General features: G+C 36.5%; 1 protein-coding gene across 2 annotated transcripts in view; it reads left to right on the top strand.

Annotated features, from left to right (window-relative positions):
* Positions 1 to 19,925, top strand: part of XRN2 (5'-3' exoribonuclease 2) — an 82,147-nt gene that overhangs the window by 44,678 nt on the left and 17,544 nt on the right. Inside the window, exons 18-26 of one of the 2 annotated variants that reach the window (XM_045885354.3) lie at positions 158 to 265; positions 352 to 441; positions 1,108 to 1,180; positions 6,994 to 7,077; positions 8,378 to 8,475; positions 9,527 to 9,606; positions 10,833 to 10,889; positions 19,170 to 19,238; positions 19,337 to 19,468. In XM_045885354.3, coding sequence (XP_045741310.1) covers positions 158 to 265; positions 352 to 441; positions 1,108 to 1,180; positions 6,994 to 7,077; positions 8,378 to 8,475; positions 9,527 to 9,606; positions 10,833 to 10,889; positions 19,170 to 19,238; positions 19,337 to 19,468 — 791 coding nt within the window. The remainder of the gene's footprint in view (positions 1 to 157; positions 266 to 351; positions 442 to 1,107; positions 1,181 to 6,993; positions 7,078 to 8,377; positions 8,476 to 9,526; positions 9,607 to 10,832; positions 10,890 to 19,169; positions 19,239 to 19,336; positions 19,469 to 19,925) is intronic. The other variant, XM_064572730.1, reaches the window with a different exon arrangement.

Here is a 19,925-nt window from a genome sequence, read left to right as displayed (position 1 = left end):
TGGGAAAAAATTAATATATGGGATGTACACTGGAAGTCATGTGTTTTATAAATGGAATGTTATAGGCTAATATTCTAATTTTTGTTTGCTTTTCTGTGTCCGTATTGAACGTAGATTTTTGTTTTTGTTGGGTTTTTTTTGTTTGTTATGATTCTAGGGCTGTGCTTCCTGGAAGTGGTATTATCCATTCCATTATGCACCATTTGCTTCAGACTTTGAAGGTATTGCAGACATGCCATCTGATTTTGAGAAGGGCACTAAACCAGTAAGCTTAATTATTTAGAGTCATAAAATTCATAGAATTTTGGCTTAGATAAAAATTGTGTCTTAAACTTTTTTTCTTTCTTGCAGTTTAAACCACTGGAACAACTTATGGGAGTTTTTCCAGCTGCAAGTGGTAACTTTCTACCTCCATCATGGCGGAAGCTCATGAGTGATCCCGTTAGTGTCTTAGTATTTTGAGTGTGTTAGTAATTGGGTTTGTGTCATGTTACACTAACATTAGACACAGTTGCTTTTGCATCTCAGAGTTAAAACAGTGAAGTCCAAAAACAAAAGTATTGAGTTCTTCTGTATATTTTTCACCTCCCCCGCCCCCCACTTTCCTTGGCTATGAGAGCCCTACCTGGTATAAATAAAATTAGTGTTTGGGAGCAATTCTTATAACAGTTACTTTGTTCTCAGCCTACCTGTAAGTCATTATTTTTATTTGTTCCAGCCATGTGTGGTGGCTACCACAGTTCGGACTGGCCTACCTAAAATCCTCTCTGAGCTTATTTTGTGTGCCAGATAGAAAGAAGGAGAGTCAGGCAAGAAGTAGGAATTATTAGAGTCAGTAAACTCTTCATTGACTGTCTTGGGTCCACAGTTGTCAGTTCTAAAATTCCTCTCTAATAATGCCTTTTTTTTTTTTTTCATTTTTTAAAATAAAATTGTTAACTTTGTTTTACTATTGGGATTAATGACCTGATATTTTAATAACATTTTTTAAAGGAATGAAACCTGATTTTCTCATCAGGCCTGATAACATGAAAGAAATGTCAAATTCTTTATAACTCAGACATGTGTGACTTTGTTTTGAATCTTTATTTTTTCTCGTTGACATAGGATTCTAGTATAATTGACTTCTACCCTGAAGATTTTGCTATTGATTTGAATGGGAAGAAATATGCATGGCAAGGTAAAATTTAGATATTATTCCTTTTTTGTTAAAACAGTTTCCTCTTTTTAGTAAACTGTGAGCAAACATGATTTAGGTGATGAAAGAATTTCTGTAAAAGATAAATATTTTAAGAATTAGATGTCAAAATTGGATTTTTTTCTATCCATCCTAGCATTAGCAATGATTAGCATTCCCCTAAACAGTAAATTGAATTGAAAAGATTGATCATTCTTTTGTGGGTTTTTTTTGTGATTAATTAATGGGACTTGGGTCTTGGGACTGGCTTCCAGTTAGTAGCTCATTGACACCTTGTAAGGTTGCTGAGAAATACAGAAACATGATGGCATTTATGTGGAGATTCACTTACACTCCATGGAAATTTGAAAATGAAAAATGTTTTAGAAATTTAGTTTTAAATACTTGACAGTAATCATTAAAGTTTATTTCCTATTTATTTATTTATTTAGCTGTTATTTTCTCATTCCTTCTGTTTACAGTTTTTTAAGAATGTCAATTTTAAATTACTACTAAATTTAACGTGCTTTTTACCACTCAGCAAATGTGTGATGATGACTGAATGTAAAACACAATAAAGAAGTCTCTCACACAGTAAGTCAACTATTATTTCATGCCAAAGCCCCTTTCAGCAAATCACTTTAACCTTTTCTTCGACCATGTATTTTTCTAAGATAATTTCATTTGGTTAAACCATGTTTTTACTTTCTCCTTGGTTATTTCCTGTGGTGCAGATGACCAGTAACATGACTCAGAGAATTGTGCGACGGGGGGGGAAATAATAATTTACAAACTGAAAATCATTTAATGAGATTTTAGAGTTGACTTTTGGTTTATGTAGTAAAGGAAATTTCATATTACTTTAATGGAATGATAATGGGAAATGCAGCCCACTGAGGTTAGCAGGTGTTGTGCTCTATGGTCATATTTTGTTACATGTAAATGGATTGGAGTCTTAGGTTGTTTTTAAGGTGCTTTGTGGAGGATATTTTGATTAGAGGGAAAGGGCTAAGAGGTAGTAAAGTAAAATAAGTACATAAGTAAGCATGTTTATGTAAGTGTTAAATAAATAAGTAAATATATAAACATGCAGATGTCTTGCTTTCTATATATATCTTTGTAGTATGACATAGCATAAATCATCCAGAGGAAAAGTGAGGCAATGCATAATGGTTAACAATTTCTTCACATCCTTGCCAACATTTGTTACTTCCTTTTTTTATTCAGTAAATGGCTTTTATGTATTTATGTATTTTTAGTTGAAGTATAATTGACATACACTATCCTGTTTCAGGTGGACATCATGGTGATTTCATATTTTTATACGTTATGAAGTGATCCCCATGATAAGTCTAATTACCATCTATCACCAAAGTTACTACAGTATTATTATTATTTTTTTTTTTAAAGATTTTATTTATTTATTTGAGAGAGAGAGAGAATGAGAGACAGAGAGCACGAGAGGGAAGAGGGCAGAGGGGGAAGCAGACCCCCCGCTGAGCAGGGAGCCTGATGTGGGACTCGATCCCGGGACTCCAGGATCATGACCTGAGCCGAAGGCAGTCGCTTAACCAACTGAGCCACCCAGGCGCCCCGATTACTACAGTATTATTGACTGTATTCCTATATTGTATATTACATCCCCATGACTGACTTATTTTATAACTAGAAGTTTATACCCCTCAGTCCACTCACCTAGTTTGCCTATTCCCTGAACCTCTTCCCCCTCTGGTAACCAAGAGTTTGTTTCCTTATCTGTGAATCTGTTCCTGTTTTGTTTTGTTTTTGTTCATCTGTTTTTTTAGATTCCGCATGTAAGTGAAATCGTATGGTATTTGTCTTTCTCTGTCAGGACTTGTTTCACTTAGCATAATAACCTGATGTTGTTGGAAGTGGTAAGCATTCTTTTTTATGGCTGAGTAATATTTCATTATATATATATTACATCTTTATCCATTTGTCTGTCGATGGACACTTGGGTTGGTTCCGTATGTTGGCTATTGTAAATAATGCTACAGAGAACATAGGGATGCATTTATCTCTTCAGATTAGTATTTTTCTTTTCTTTGGATAAATACCCAGTGGTGGAATTGCTGGATTGTATGGTGTTTCTATTTTTAACTTTCTGAGAAACGTCCATACTGTTTCCCATCGTGGCTGCACCACTGTGTATGAGGGTTCCCTTTTCTCCACACCTCACAAACACTTGTTTTTGTTTTTCTTTTTGATAATAGCCAATCTTAAAGATGTGAGGTGTTATCTCATTGTGGTTTTGATCTGCATTTCTCTGATAATTAGTGATGTTGAGCAACTTTTCTTGTGTCTGTTGGCCATCTGGATGTCTTCTTTGCAAAAAATGTCTTCAAATCCTCTTCCCATTTTTTAATTAGATTGTTTTTTTGGTATTAAGTTGTGTAAGTTCTTTATATATTTTGGATATCAACCCCTTATTGGATGTATGATTTGCAGATATCTTCTCCCATTCAGTAGGTTGCCTTTTCATTTTATTGATTGTTTCCTTTGCTGAAACAAAAGCTTTTTAGTCTGATGTAGGCCCTTTGTTTATTTTGGCTTTTGTTGTCCTTGCCTGAAGAAACTGGTCCAAAAAAAATATTGATGAGACTGATGTCAAAGAGCTTACTGCCTATGGTTTCTTCTAGGAGTTTTATAGTTTCAGGTCTTACATCCAAGTCTTTAATTCATTTTGAGTTTATTTGTGCGTATGGTGCAAGAAAATGGTTTAGTTTTACTCTCCTGAATGTAGCTTTCCAGTTTTCCCCACACCATTTCTTGAAAAGACTGTCTTTTCCTATTATATTCTTGCCTCCTTTGTCATAGATTAATTGACCATATATATGGGGGGGGTTTTCTGGGCTCTCTGTTTTATTCCGTTGATCTATATGTCTGTTTTCATGTTAGTACCATACTGTTTTTATTGCTATAGCTTTGTAGTATGGTTTGAAGTCAGGGAGTGTGAGACCTCCAGCTTTGTTTTTTCTCAAGATTGCTTTGGCTGTTTGGTGTCTTTTGTAGTTCCATACGAAATTTAGGATTCCTTGTTCTAGTTCTGTGGTAAATGCCAGTGGTATTTTCATAGGGATTGCACTGAATCCCTATATATAGATAGGGATTGCTTAGGATGGTAAGGACATTTTAACAGTATTCTTCCAGTCCATAAGCATGTAATGTCTTTTCCATTTATTTGTGTCTATTTTCTGGGTTTTTTGTTTTTGTTTTTTGATAATAGCCATCCTAGTGGGTATGAAGCAATATCTCACTATGCTTTTGATTTGTATTTCCCTAATGATTGGTGATGTTGAGCATTTTTTCATGTGCTTATTGGCTATTTCTGTATCTTTGGAGAAATGTCCAAGTTTTTTGCTCATTTTTGAATTGGGTCTTTGTTGTTGTAGGAGTACTTTATATATTTTGAACACCAGTCTCTTATATATGACTTTGCATTTATTTTCTTCCATTTTGTGATTGTCTTTTTACTTTGATAATGTCCTTTGATGAACAAAAATTTTTAATTATGATGGAAGTTCAATTTTTGTTGGACTGTTTTGTCATTGCCTGTGTTTTTGGGGTCGTATGCAAGAAGTCATTGCCAAATCCAGTGTCATGAAGCTTCCTCCCTGTTTTCTTTTAAGAATTTTACAGTTTTAGCTCTTATCATTTAGGTCTTTGATCCATTTTTAGTTAACTTTTGTGTAGGGTGTAAGGTTAGGGTTCATCTTTTGCTATGGATATTCATTTTCCCAGCACCATTTATTGAAAAGACTGCTCTTTCCCATTGAACAGTCTTGGCACCCTTATTGAAAACCATTGACTGCATATCTGAGGGCTAATTTATGGGCTGTCTGTTCCACTGCCCAGTATGCCTGTCCTTATGCCAATACCAAATTGTTTTAATTACTGTAGCTTTAGTAAGTTTTGCAATCAAGTAGTGGGAGTCCTCCAACTTTATTTTTCTTCTTCAAGGTTGTTTTGTCTATTTGGGGTCCCTTGAGATTCCAAATGAATTTTAGAATGAGTTGAAACTCAGACCTTTAATATTTTTATATTTTATGTAAGTATTTTCATTTATTAGACTGTAATAACACAACTTTTTTTAGGTCAAATTTAGTACCGTGAGGAGTTATATTTATTCCCCCAGCTGTTCAAAACTTGTTGAAAGTAATGGTAATACTTAAGTTCTTACCTAAGTTGAGTGTGTCTTAAAATGATAGAAGACAAAATATATCTGGGTACTTTTTCAACATTTATTGAACCCTTACAGTGTTGTGTTTTTGTAATATATATAATTTCGAATGCTACATATTTTATATATGAATAGAGAATTTTAAGTCATTTGATCAAAGTCACACAGTGGCTGAACTGAGGTCTGGACCCAGAGAGTGTGACTACTATGTATTTACCTAAGTGTTACCACTACTTGGGTTACTTGTGTTGTTGAGCTAATGCATGTTAACATAATAAATAAGTACTCAGGAGAAATTAGCTGCTAATGTCATTTTTACTATCAGCTCACCCAAGCACTAACTTTATCACATCTGGGTATAAGGTATTTCTTCCTATCCTGCCCAGTAGGGCTGATTTGTTGCTTAGTAACCTTATTGCTGTCATTAGCACTGCAAGTTGCTTAACAGTTGGAGCTGGCTTTTGGAGTTGATACTGTAGGAAAGTCTTTCTGATAATTTGTGTAGATCTTAAGTGTATGACTAAACAAAACTTGAACAACTCCCTACGTTTTTTCCATGTAAATGTATACCAGTAGATGAAATAGCCTAACTCAGGTGATAGATGTTGATATTCTTGAAATAATTTTTTAGGCCCTTCAAAATTCACACTAGAACTTAGTTTCTTTTTAACTTTTAAAAATGCATATTACCCTTCTAGGTAATGAAATGGAATCTGTTTCTAAACTTTGAAAATATGGTAGCTAAATAATTAATGACAACTTTGGGAACCTTTCATTTCTCATCATTTTAAAAGGAACAATCACAAGTATGGCAGTTTTGACTGGCAGTAGTTTCAGAATTATTTAGCTCTATTTAGCATTTCTCTTTGCTATTTATTTTACATTTTGTATTTTGTTAAAAGACTAAACTGTATACAGCACAACATATACAAACGGTTCAATAACTTCATGTATTTTTCTAGAAATAGATAATTGTATTACTGGTATGTTGCTTTGAAAGTTATGAATGTAGGCTGAAATAAAGCAATTAATTCCAGCACATTCCACAGGACCGTTTTCAGCCTGAATATGAACAGTTGCATTCCTACCCAGCACCCAAAATTACTTAAGCCAGTCCTTAAAAACTTTTTGTATCTAAATTAGGTATTAGATTTTAAAATGTAAAAAAAGAATACTATGCAGTTTTAGAGCTGGAAGACATTCCATGTATTTATTCACATTGAACGGGTCTTCTGAATATTTTAGTTGAAAACCAAGTCCTAGAAAGATGAAAGGACAAGCTCAAACTCTTGGCAGATTAACTGGCTTGCCCAAGGGCATCCGCGTAAGTAAGGCACAAGAACAGAGACTGGTGTCCAGGTGGCCACTTGTTCATTTAATTTAAAGATTTTATCATCACGGAGTTAAGATTCTGCAAACATGGGTTTTCATATATGAAACTTTTCTCTTCTCTGAACACACGGAAAGTATTTGCATTTGAGATTTGAATAGAGTTCAGTTCCAGAGTGTTTACGGCAGCAAGGATATTCTATTAGAAATGTTTATTTGGACGAGTAATAAGTGGAATTTGGTTGATCCTAATAGCTGGGTGGTTGGTATGCGTTTTTTTCCCTAGGTGTTGCTCTGTTGCCTTTTGTGGATGAGCGAAGGCTGCGAGCTGCTCTAGAAGAGGTATACCCAGACCTCACTCCAGAAGAGAGTAAGAACTGTACTTCACTTGGTTTCAACATTGAGTCTGTATCATACAGACTTTACATTTCCCTATGAAATTAGACTCTTTTTTCCATTTGTCAAAATTCACATAAAGGGGGCATAAACCATAGGATTTTACTTCTTTCAGAAAAGTCAACTTTGCTTCTTAAAATGTATTATCCAGATTGAATAGTAAATACAATTTTTTTTTAACTTCAAGTGTTTGTTAGATTTATTAAAAAGCAGCACTTTAAGGGGTGTCTGGGTGGCTCAGTTAAGCGTCTGACTCTTGATCTCAGCTCAGGTTTTGGTCTCAGCGTTGTGAGTTCAGATCCCACGTTGGGCTCCATGCTGGGTGTGGAATCTACTTTTAAAAAAAAAAAAAGCAACATTTCGAGAATATCCATTGACTTTCTGATCTTTTTTTTTTTTAAGATTTATTTATTTTAAAGAGCGTAAGCATGCATGAGCGGGGGGAGGGGAGGAGAGAGAGGGAGAGAGAAAATTCTCAAGCAGGCTCTGCCTTGAGTGCGGAGCCCAACATGGGGCTCAATTCCAGGACCCTGAGATCATGACCTGAGCCGAAATGCAGTCAGTCGTTTAACTGACTGAGCCACCCAAGTACCTGCCCCTTGGCTTTTTGATTCTTATATGACATGCACACACAGAAATATTTTACTGTGCTGGGAGTGTATTAATTGCCTCCTTCTCCCTTCTTCCCTTCATCCCCTCTAAATAACAGTAACTTTGTTTAAAAAGTTATGTTGAAACAAAGGCATTTACTCTTAGATTGCTAACCTGAAATGTTATTTTGTACAAAGAATGACATTTAAAATACTGACAGTTAAAAGTATTGGGAAATTGCAAAGCTAGACTCAATTGGAAAATTTATTTAACACCACTATAATAAACCTATAGAAATAATTTCTCTGTCAGCCATCCTTAGAATAGTTTTTGTTATGAGATGGTATAATTTGTTTGGGTTTGCTCAGGAAATGGTTATATATTTCTTACAGTAAGAAATTGAGTTCTGTATAAATTACTTTGTCCCTTATCTTATAATACTATATTCAGATACTGTTTTAGTGATAATTTTTTCTGATAGTCTTTGATCTTTGAAACCTTATTGTCAAACTTGTTTTTCTTCTACAGAGACCTCACAAGTTTAGGTCTGTCACTTTTACGTTATTTTTTGTAGACCTTATACTTAAGTTTTTAAATTTTAGATGTTTTTATTTTATTCTCATAAAAGTTGCTCTTGCAGATATAATTGTTTGATCTTTATTCTTTCTTTATTTTCCCCCCAGCTAAAAGAAACAGTCTTGGAGGTGACGTCTTATTTGTGGGGAAACATCACCCACTCCATGACTTCATTTTAGAACTCTACCAGACAGGTTCCACAGAGGTATGTATGGTCTCTTTTTCCATCAAAAAATGCTTTTAGACAGTATAATTATTTGGTTAATTCATCAGAAAAACATTTGTTAAATGTTGATAAAATAGAAACAAGTGGGGCACCTGGGTGGCTTAGTCAGTTAAACATCTGCCTTTATCTCAGGTCATGATCCCGGGGTCCTGGGATTGAGTCCCGTGTCCTGCTCCCTGCTCAGTGGGGAGTCTGCTTCTCCCTCTGCCCCTTACCCCAGCTCATGTGCGCACATGCTCTCTCTCTCTCAAAAATAGATAAAATCTTTAAAAAAAAAAAAGGAACAAGTGTACCATTTTAATCTTTAAAAACCATTTAAAAAGTGTATAATTTTGTGGCATTAAATCTATGTACAGTGTTGTGTAGCCATCACCATTATCTGCTTGCAGAACTTACTTATCTTCCCAAACAGAAACTGGTTATCCCTTAAACAATACATCTCCATTCTCCTCTCCCCTTACTTCTGGTAACCTGTCTTCTACTTTCTGTCTCTGAATTTACCTCTTCTTTGTAAATGGAATAAATGGAATCCTATAATATTTGTCCTCTTTTGTCTGACTTATTTTACTTAGCATAATGTTTTCTTTCTTTTTTTTTTTTAAAGACTTTATTTATTTATTTGACAGAGAGAGACACAGTGAGAGAGGGAACACAAGCAGGGGGAGAGGGAGAAGCAGGCTTCCCGCGGAGCAGGGAGCCTGATCTGATGCGGGGCTCGATCCCAGGACCCTGAGATCATGACCTGAGCCGAAGGCAGACACTTAACGACTGAGCCACCCAGGCGCCCCTTCGCATAATGTTTTCAAGGTTCATCCATGTTGTAGCATGTATCAGGGCTTCCTTCCTTTTATGGCCATAGTGTGTATATACGACATTTTCTTTATCCATTCATCTGTTGATGGAACTTGGGTTGTTTCCTCCTCCTGGCTTTTAAGAATAATGCTACTATGAACATTGGTGTACACGTATATGTGTGAGTCCCTGCTTTCCATTCTTTTGGGTTTATGATCAAGAATGCATTTTTCCACAGCCAGTGGATGTACCACCTGAACTATGTCATGGGATTCAAGGAAAGTTTTCTTTGGATGAAGAAGCTGTTCTTCCAGATCAGTAAGCATTCATTTGTGCACATTGGGGTGACTGGGAGGAAGTTTAACTAGCATTTTTTCCTTGTTGCCTAAATATTTTATTTTCTGGTAATAGTGAGAAAACAAAACAACAGAAAACCTGCTAGACTATAAAAAAGACTTGGGGTCAGAGCCCACCTCTTCAGCCTAGTAGCTGTGTCACTGTGTTCAGGGCGCCCTCGGGGTCCCTAAAGCCCTTACAGGAGATCCATGAGGTCAAAGCTGTTTTCATAATAATACTAAGTTGCTATGATATTATTTGCTTTTCTCATTCTCTTTCTCTCTTGAGTGTACAGTGGAGTTTTCCAGAAGCTGAATGTAGTGTGATAGCTATCTCAAGAGATTGAATCAGAAGCAGATAAGAGAATCCAGCTATTAAGATAGATATTAAGCCAGATATTAAAGAAATTTTCAAAAATGTAAGACAATGGCACTTCTCTTTTTTTTGCTTTGTAAAATAGTTTTTCATAAAAAATGTTATTTATGTTAACATGTAATAGGTTTATTACTGTTACCTTTAAATAAGTATTTTAGAAATTTCTTAGTTTTAATTTTTATTAGTAGATATTGATAGGCATAACCAACATAACCAGAAGCTCTTTGAGGTCCTTGATTTTTAGGAATGTTTTAAAGTGGTTCTGAGATCAGAGTTTGGGAACTGCCGGTCAATTGTATCTTCCTCTTTTGTAGATAATATTGGGTGGTTTTCCAAAGTGATTACACTATTTTGTAATCTCAGTGGCAGTTTGTGAGAGATCTTGTTGCTCTACATTCTTGCAAACCCTTGGAATTGATTGTCATGACCGTAATTTTTGTCAATTTAGTGGATGCTTATTGGCACCCTGTGGCTTACAGTTCCATTTCTCTGATTACTAATGAAATGGAATGCCATATGGTATATTTATTAACCATTTACCATTTGGTTTTCCTCATTTATCACGTCTCTTTTTATTCTCCTGTTTAGTTATATGTTACCCCCCTGTGCCCCTTTTTGGTTTGTTTGTATCCTTTATAAATTCTGATATGAGCCATTTGCCCATAATAGTTTTCTGTTAAGGAGATTACAAACAAGGAAGACAGGTCCTTTTTTAAAGATATAATTGGTTATGTCATTTTTGTTGGTGTATTTTAATGATTTCTCTTTCCTAAAGTAACATCTTAATTCCACTTATCCAAAACGTTACAATTTACTCTCTTCTTTCTCTTTAGAATAGTGTGTTCTCCTGTCCCCATGTTACGGGATCTGACACAGAACACTGCAATCAGGTAAGTCTTCCAAAATTCATGTCGTTTGACCAAAACACAGCTCTGAACTTGCAAATAAGTTTAAGAAGACCTTTGAATCACAAGGAAATGGCAGCTATTATTCCACCAGTGCTTTGAGATTGGAGAGTCCCTGTGTTGCAGACCTCAGAACACGGCCTCTTGACTTTAAATTATGTATATTGTTAAGGTTACTGATTTAACAAGCTTGCTTCTCTGCTTTCTGGTTTCCCCTGACAACCTCTAATTCTTCCCGGATTAGGAAAGTGGGAGGTAGAAAGTAGGAGTTTCTAGGAGTAGTTTACTATGTAGGAGCAAACAGACCTCTTCACCCCAGAGGCCCACACAGCTTCTCGGTGTTATAACAGATTATTTTCATTATATTTACAGGTGTGGCCCTACAGAGTTGAAAAACAAAACTATTACATATTTTATTTTGGTTGAGTAGAATGAATTTGTGGAAATGTTTACCAACAATTATTATAAACTAAAATTATATCAAGGGCTAATTTCTGCTACCTGGAAAATGTACTTGTATTTCATTTCTTTTTTTTTTTTTAGTATTTTTTTTTATTAACATATAATACATTAATTGTTTCAGGGGTACAGGTCTGTGATTCATCAGTCTTACAAAATACACAGCATTCATCACAACACACGCCCTCCCCAGTGTCCAACACCCAGCCACCCCATCCCTCCCACCCCCCTGTATTTCATTTCTTACATGATGACAACATTCCATATGTATAAAATATAATGTGACTGTTTAGAATAAAAACCAACACGCTACTCATTTGCTTAATTCTTGTATGTAATTATTAATCTTGATGGCAGGATTTCTGTTACCTTTTTCTTTAGTCTGTAGGCAAGACTAAGGCAAACACATCCTAGTAATTCAGGGATTTTGTAAAAGCCTGCTTGGGAAGGCTGTTACTGAATCCTTTTTTCCCAGTCCTTCTTATTATTTCTCTTACTCTTGGGAAGTATTTTAGATTTTATTTAGATTTATCATTGTAAAGTGTAAGCATCTTCATTTTCCTATCCTTAATGGATTTAGATAGCAACTGTCACTTTAGAAGGGCTTTTATTTAAAGAAAACTGTCATGAATTTGGAAAATCTTTCTGGATTAGTTGCTTTTATTTATCTTTACACACATTTTTAATTTATCTTTACATGTCATTTGTTCTGGCTCTTTGTCTTTGAGCTCTTCTGTTAAGGGTGGGGTTTAGAATTGTGAGCCAAGCTCTTGAACCCATCACGAACAGTCTGGTTCAGGCACATCCAGTGTGGACACTGTATTAACCGGTGGGGTCTCTGCCTTGCAGCGGTGCTTCAGGCCAGTTAATCCCACCAGTTCTGTCTTTGGATTGTCACATGCTTGCTTGTGCTCCTCAGTTTTTCTGCCTATTTTCAGGGGCCTTTCTGCCCAGCCCTCTAAGAAGTAGTTAATTCTTCTTAACTCTAATTAGGATAGAAAGACTTGTCCAAGGGAAAAATTACAAAATTGACAAGTCCTTTAGCTTCTGTTTGTATGGTGGTGGTATTGTTGGCTGGCTGGTTCTGAGCCTGAAGAGGCTTTTGATATTTTATGGTATCCATTGTGTTCATAAGATTATTAAACTTATAAGACACATCCCAGATCTAGGTGCATATTCAGGTATATGTTGAAAATAACTTCATAATAAAATTGATTTAATTTCCTAGAGATTTGTGAAAGACCACGTTAACTTTTACCTTATGAGCTAATTTTCAGTGTTTCCTCTGAGGGGTAATGAGTTTGATCCAGTTGATTGCCGTTTTTGTGTGTTTGTTTGGGGGCTTGTTTTTCATCCCAATGTTGTGTTTGCTTTATAAATGAAAATCTGAGAGTGCAGGCTCTGGTGCCAGTTGCTGGTCATTTCTATTTTGATTCCTGTCGTTTTTTTCCCTTCTCTGTTTGGATGCATCCAGTATTCCATCCCGTATTTGAGAAGTTGTTTCTTCAAGTTGAGTTTAGGTGGGTTTTTCCCATCACATAGGTCTTACCTGTAGTGTTAAAAAGGCATATGATAGAGGTTATTGAAGTGTTTAAGTTCCTAGAAGGAAAAATACAGGCAGCTGTGACCTAGGAGATCTTTTATTTCTCCCAATTCTGATTACATAAATCAGTCAACATATTAGTAGCTTAACTTTGAATAGAACAGAACTATCTCCCGTATTTTTCCTCATCCCACTCTTCACCATTGTAATTTGCTTGGATGTAATATCTTTAGACTAATTCTTTGTTAACTTTAAATGTAGGGGTGCCTGGGTGGCTCAGTCGGTTAAGTGTCTGCCTTTGGCTCAGGTCATGATTCCAGGTAGGCTCCCTGCCCAGCAGGGAGTCTCCTTCTTTCTCTCCCTCTGCTCCTCCCCCTGCTTGTGCTCTTCCCTGCCCTCAAATAAATAAATAAAATCTTTAAAAAAAAAAAAAATTTAAATATATAAAACCTCATATGATTTTAAAATTAAAGAGAAATTATCTTCCCACTGTAGCGGCACAATTTTCTATTCATCTGGAGGAGTAGACACACACACACACACACACACGCACCATACACCTTTGTTTTACCGCAGACTCAGTGTTCCAGACCTTTGTCCAGTGCTTCTCACCAGTTCTTGTTGATCTCCCGTTTCTGTCCCTCACCATCCTGTTGCCCAGACTTAAATTCTGCTCTCTTACACTGTATGCTTTGGCTTCTCATTCTACCTTAATCCCTATATATACACCACTAGTTCTGGATTTTCTTTTTCCCAGTTTTTTATATCTGGCTCTTCCCAGTGAGCGTGTATTTTGTAGTGATTTTTTTTTCCCCTTCATTTTTAGTTTCTTCTCCTGAATTACTGTAATGATCTCCCAGCTAATTTATTTGATTCCACCTTCCCACTGAATCTACTGGCATACACTGTGAAGCTTATCTTTGTTAAACACTACCGCTCCTCAGAAATCTTTGCTCTGTAGTGTCAGTGGAATTACACTTCTTTGCTTTTTCAAGGCCTGTCATGGTTTGGCAGAGCCATAGCTCTGTGCCTGACTCCCCACAGTTCCTCAAGGACACCTGCCTCCTCCTTCAACCCAGGCTCTTCTCATCAGTATCCCATTGACCTCTGTGCCTTCCTTCCATTGTTTGGAATGTTCGTTCCTTTGTAGCCTGTCTTTCATAGCTTTTCTTCTCTTCTGAAATGTAGTCTGGAATTTATATAATATATGTTATTTTTATCAGTAGCATTTTAAGTTTTTTGGGGTGTTTTGTATGTTTGTTTTTCCTCATAACACCTGGCATAGTTCTAAACCTGTGTAAAAGCCCAGGTGTTCATAGTGTTCATAGTGTCAAAGCCCAGTGTTTGCCAGCATCTTCCAGGAGCCCTTATTCCTTCAGAGGAGTGTTTGTCAGATTTTCTGTGAATCAGGCAAGGGGTAGAATGTTTTTTCTCTTCAAGGAGCTTTTTTAAACGTAACCATTACTGTAGTATCTGTAAGACTTGTGGTTGGCAAGCAGATAACTTGAAATCAGAAGCCTAGAAGAAGAGGAATACATACAGTCAGTCACAGACTTGATGGTGAAAGCTTTTGGGAGGGTTTAATTTCCACCGCTGGGTTAACTTCTTCTGATAGAATGTCTGAAAAGACATCTTAAGTCCTATAAACTCTTTAAGTGCTTTAAAATGTCAAGTATATGAATCAGGAAGTTTTTCTTACAAGAACAGTTTGCATTGGTATGCTGATTTAGCATTAATTAAGGAATATATCAGGGAAAGGTAGAGTAAAAATATGTAACTTGATATTGGAGTTTTCTGCTTTGTGAAGTGTGTTAGCACTCAAACAGTAATAGTACTTAAAATAGCATTTCTAAGGATAATTCTTACAGTGAATTGAGTTGGAAAGGGATGTTGTACATTCCATTCCTTTTCTGTTGAGACTTTGCTATAGTATTTTCTTCTTACTAATGGTGTCTAAAGTGCTACTTGTAATACAAATAAAAGCACTGCTCAGTTTTATTTTCAGCCATGCTTAGGTTTATAGTTTTTATATTTTGTCCTTAGTGTGTTTGTGATGACAATTAGGTGATTAAAATAATAGGGAAGTTCCCTACCAAGGGACAGGTCCATTATGCTGCTCCTGGGTGGGCTGGTCTGGTAGATAGAAGCCCAGGCTGGGTAAGTCAGCCCTGTGCCACCTGGAAGAAGTGGTGGAAAATGCTTGTGTTTACAGAGTTAGATGAAGCAGTATACATCTAAGCATAGTTCTCTTACCTCACAGGGGCCACCTGTTGAATCTATAAGCTGTTCTGTTAACGCATTTCCTCCCTGAAGGTGCTTCTGTCTTTTTTTTTTTTTTTTTAAAGATTTTTTAAATTTATTTGACAGAGAGAGAGTGAGAGAGGGAGTACAGGCAGGGGGAGTGGGAGAGGGAGAAGCAGGCTTCCCACTGAGCAGGGAGCCCTATGCGGAGCTCCGTCCCAGGACCCTGGGATCATGACCTGAGCCAAAGGCATACGCTTAACAACTGAGCCACCCAGGCGCCCCTGAAGGTGCTTCTGTCTTATCTCAGTGTTACTGCTTTCCCTCCCCTGACGTGCTCCACAGTAAGCTCTTTTGTTTCTGGTGGTAGAAATTTGCCAAAGAGTAATCCGTTTTTCTTCTTTATTATTTCTAGTTTTATTATAATAACATTATTTCTGTTACTTTAGTTTCTCTGTTTATAAGAATTTTAATTACATAAACCTGAAAAAAATGAAGGAACTTTGAAAGCTTGGATTAAAGTTTCCCTTTGGGACTAATGGGCTCCTGCCTGGTTTATATATTTCAGTTTTTGGAGAGGTTTGTTTAAGTTGTGGCTGGTGTTTCACGTTGGAAAGTATAGTTGAGTTGTGCTTTTCTTTTGTTCTTTATTTTCTAAAAATATAATAGTTCTTAGTATATATTTTTGGGAACAAATTACTAAAAAAAACTCTCAACCAGTGAAAGCTTAACTCATTTTAGGAGAGAATAAGTCTTCAAATTGTTCTCAAAGATCCAAGGGAAAAGAATGCTTTAATCTTTGAGATCAAAAATAGTATCGCTTGTCCCTTCAGTAGGGACCTCCAAGCTTATTTTTAGATGCTCCTTTTTTGTCTCCTAATGGTTTGTTCCCTAAGAAGTATATAGATCACTCTGTTGAGTTTAGTTGTGAGGGTAAGTAGGAGAGATGTTGGAGATTTTTTTCCTATTATCTTGGAAATTTTTTCCCTTTCAGAACATGAGCATGAATGATGGAATTTTTAAAGCAGTTTTATTGAGGAACAGTTGACAGTAAACTGCACATATTTCATAAATAAATGGGTTTTCTCAAACACTGGTTTCAGCTGTCTTATTATGTCTCTTGTAACCATTGTCCTTCTGGAGAGATTATCCCTGTGAACCTGGGGTTATCTCTTCTGCCTGGGAACTAATTACCTTGGCTGTTTCCTTCATTTAGTTTCCATCTTTCTGTACATGACTTGCAGATTTTCATCTCAAGCCCTATCGGAATGTGATCTTCATTCCAGTTCCAGCCCTGCCATTTCTTTTGCCTGCTCAGCATTCCCACCTCCAGTGCATATTGAAGGCCCTTACCTAGACTGTGTCGATGATCTTCTTTTGGTTCCCTCCCTCTGCTCTCTTACACACTGCTGCCAGGAGGTTCTTTTTGAATTGCATTCTTGATCATATTTACTCCCTCACTGACTGACTACCTGAAGTGATTTCATGTTGTGGCCAGAACAGGCCCTCAATGACATTAACCCAGTTTGATCAGCCTGTGTTCCTGCTCACTTCTGTTCATAAACTTGCTTGGTCTAATCTAGCTCTTCTCAACTGAGATCCCACTTGGGAGTTAAGGCTTGAGAACTTGGGGTGCCTGGGTAGCTTGGTTGAGCAACCAACTCTTGATCTCGGCTCAGATCTTGATTTCAGGGTTGTAAGTTCAACTCCTATGTTGGGCTCCATACCCAAACTCCACGCCCAGCTCCACTTAAATTAATTTAAAAAAAAAAGGCCTGGGTGCCTGGGTGGCTCAGTCGATTTGAGTGTGTCTGCCTTCGGCTCAGGTCAGGATCCTGGAATCCCAGGATCGGTTCCTGCATCGGGCTCCCTGCTCCACAAGGAGTCTGCTTCTCCCTCTGACCCTTCCTCCTCTTGTGCTCTCTCTCCCTCTCAAATAAATAAAATCTTTAAATAAATACAAATTTTTTAAAAAGGCCTGAGAACTTCAAGCATTCATTGCATGTAGCCAGTTGGTTTGTGTCCTGCTCCTTTAGAATAGGACTAGTTATGTGTCTTTCTTAGGAGAATTGAAGATGTAATCACTCAGATCATTTGTATAAGGCTTACTTCTCTCCCAGATCCCCATTGAGAAGGCTACTCCAATTAAACTGAGCTATTCTTTGGTTCTAGAACCCCTTTCCATGTCTTGGTTACATTTATTTCCTCTCCCATTCTGTAACCAGTCCTGTCCCACTTTATATCATGGCCTCTTGGATGGATGATGGTTTCCTTGGTCCCAGGTGAAAGAATCCTCTTCCCTCTCCCCCATACACACATGCTTTTATCCCACGTTCACAAAGACATGTGTGGAAGGTATGTACACACACATGCTTTGACTCAGCATCTTTTCTGTGTCTATTATTGTCTTTTCCTCTTTCTTATGAAAATGTTATTAAATATTTCCCATTTCCTTTATCAGAAGGGGAGGCAAGCTTAATACCTGGCCAGTATTTGTACCCCCATGCCCACCCTGAGACTGTTTATGCCATGGGAACTCTTAAAGTTTGTTTTGTAAACTGCTGAAAAGCCCTGCTAACACAAAGATAACTGTTTTGAGACATTCTACTTGCACGTCTTGCTTTATTACTGATTTTCTCTCTTTGTATCTGGAAGGCCCTAATGAACCCCTATACTTAACTACCATTTTCTTTGTCACCCTTTTAAACCTGTGACACTGCCCTAAGCCACTTTGCCCAGTAGAGAACATTTGAGATAAAGACGGTTGCCAGTGAAGAGTGAGTTGTAAGAGGAATGGATTCAGTAAATGAAGTATTGTTCAGCTGCTCTTGAGATCATTTTTATTATAAATGAAGTTATTTTTGTGTACTTAAAATATACAGTTAAATCCCAGTGCAATGAAAATAGGCCCTAATAATTTAAAGTGGCAGTATTTGAAGACAAAAAAGTTAGCTGTCTAAAATGTCAACCACTTCAATAAAACCTTAAATAAAACAGTTTCAATTGTAATCATGGAGGAATTTTAGAAAATATTTAAAAAGCACAAAGAAGGAAAGGAGACAGTTATACAGAGAATATCACTGATAACTTTTTGATGAATATATATCTGGTCTGTTTTATATGTATTTTCCCCATGTCAGTTGGTATTCTATTACTATATTTTTTGAAATGTCAATTGAGGATTCCATTTTTAGGGAGAACCATAGTTTCTTTAACCAATTCACTATTAGTCATACACTTAGGTTTTAGTTTTTCAGCATGAATACAAATGTCGTGAGCATCCTTAGGTATAAACTTGGTACAGATCCAGAGTCCTAGAAAGAGGCATTGCTATATCAAAAGGAAAACTTAAATGGACACACAAACCCCACCAGAAAGGAAGCTTGATCCAGCTTATACTCAACAGTCTGAGTGTACAGACTTATAAAATAAAATAAGCCTTCTGTGTAGTTTTCAAATTGTGACTGTTCCTGATACAGGAGAAACATTAAGAGAGCATGATATAGGGCTCCAACTGGGAAATTTAATGTTTTTTTCCCCATAGATTATTTGTGTTCACTTTCTGATTTTGCAAGTGTTTCTAGTAGTGTTTGCATCTTTTCTTTCTTGCAACAAGAACTAATTTTCCCTAAGATGCTGGAGGGTAAGTCTTTGCCCCATACGAAACAAAATGAAAGGTGGTTTTTTTTTTATTTATTTTTTGTTGTTGTAAACCTCTTCTACCTGTCTCCAGTATCCTGTTGGAATTTCTTGAGATTTGAAGCAGTGTCTGTTTCTTCTCTCTGATCACCTACAGTTAGTTAGAGCATGGCTTTTCCCACAGAGAAAATTACATGAAGGCTGTGTACTAGGAATTAGCAGCAGTTTGGTGAAAAAGATATTTAGCTATTTGGTGAAATTTTTGGAGAAGACTTTTGGAATTTTAGTTATTCTTTTTAAACATGAAATGTACCTCAGTTTACCTAATAGTTGAGCCAAGGTAACATAATAAAGTCATTAAATTGTATGTTGCTCTCTTCTAGTATTAATTTTAAAGACCCACAGTTTGCTGAAGACTACATTTTTAAAGCTGTAATGCTTCCAGGAGCAAGGTAACAATAATGTGGCTATAAAATATGAACTATCTAGTTTTATTTTGTATGAACAATGTTTATCCCAGTACTAAATAATTGTATTTTCAAATGGTCAGAAAACCAGCACCAGTACTGAAACCTAGTGACTGGGAAAAGTCCAGCAATGGACGGCAGTGGAAGCCCCAGCTTGGCTTTAATCGGGACCGGCGGCCTGTCCACCTGGATCAGGCTGCATTCAGGACTTTGGGGTGAGTGGTAGGTTGCTATACTTTGTGTGTTTTGCTTTTTCTGAATCAGTCACAAGGATTCAGTCAGTATTTATGCTACAAATATTTAAGAGACCATTAAATGAAACTATTTGGCAAATATTTTAATGACTTTGATACTGTTATGCTCTTCATTTTTAAAATTCACTTCTGTTTCTTTGTGTTATGCTTTATGTGTTGTTTGAGAATTCTGTTATTTTCTCTTAAAAGGTTCTCCTATCTTTCTGATAGATCTTTCAAAGGAATAAAACATTCTCTTTACCTTCCAGAAAGTTTCAGCTGAATTAATGTATGGCAGAATCTGTTTAAAGTGTTAATCAGTACATTACAATATATGATACATAGTACATAGCAAGTACAAAATACAATATATGATCAGTACATGAAGATAACTCTTAACTTTGATCCATATTCCTACTTCTTGGAATTTGTCTTGAGA

The sequence above is a fragment of the Mirounga angustirostris genome, unplaced genomic scaffold, assembly GCF_029215605.1.
Source record: "Mirounga angustirostris isolate CCGP_5_RB_7025 unplaced genomic scaffold, mMirAng1.0.hap1 SCAF_10, whole genome shotgun sequence".
Taxonomy (NCBI): domain Eukaryota; kingdom Metazoa; phylum Chordata; class Mammalia; order Carnivora; family Phocidae; genus Mirounga; species Mirounga angustirostris.
This window is presented reverse-complemented; position numbering and strand designations above follow the sequence as displayed.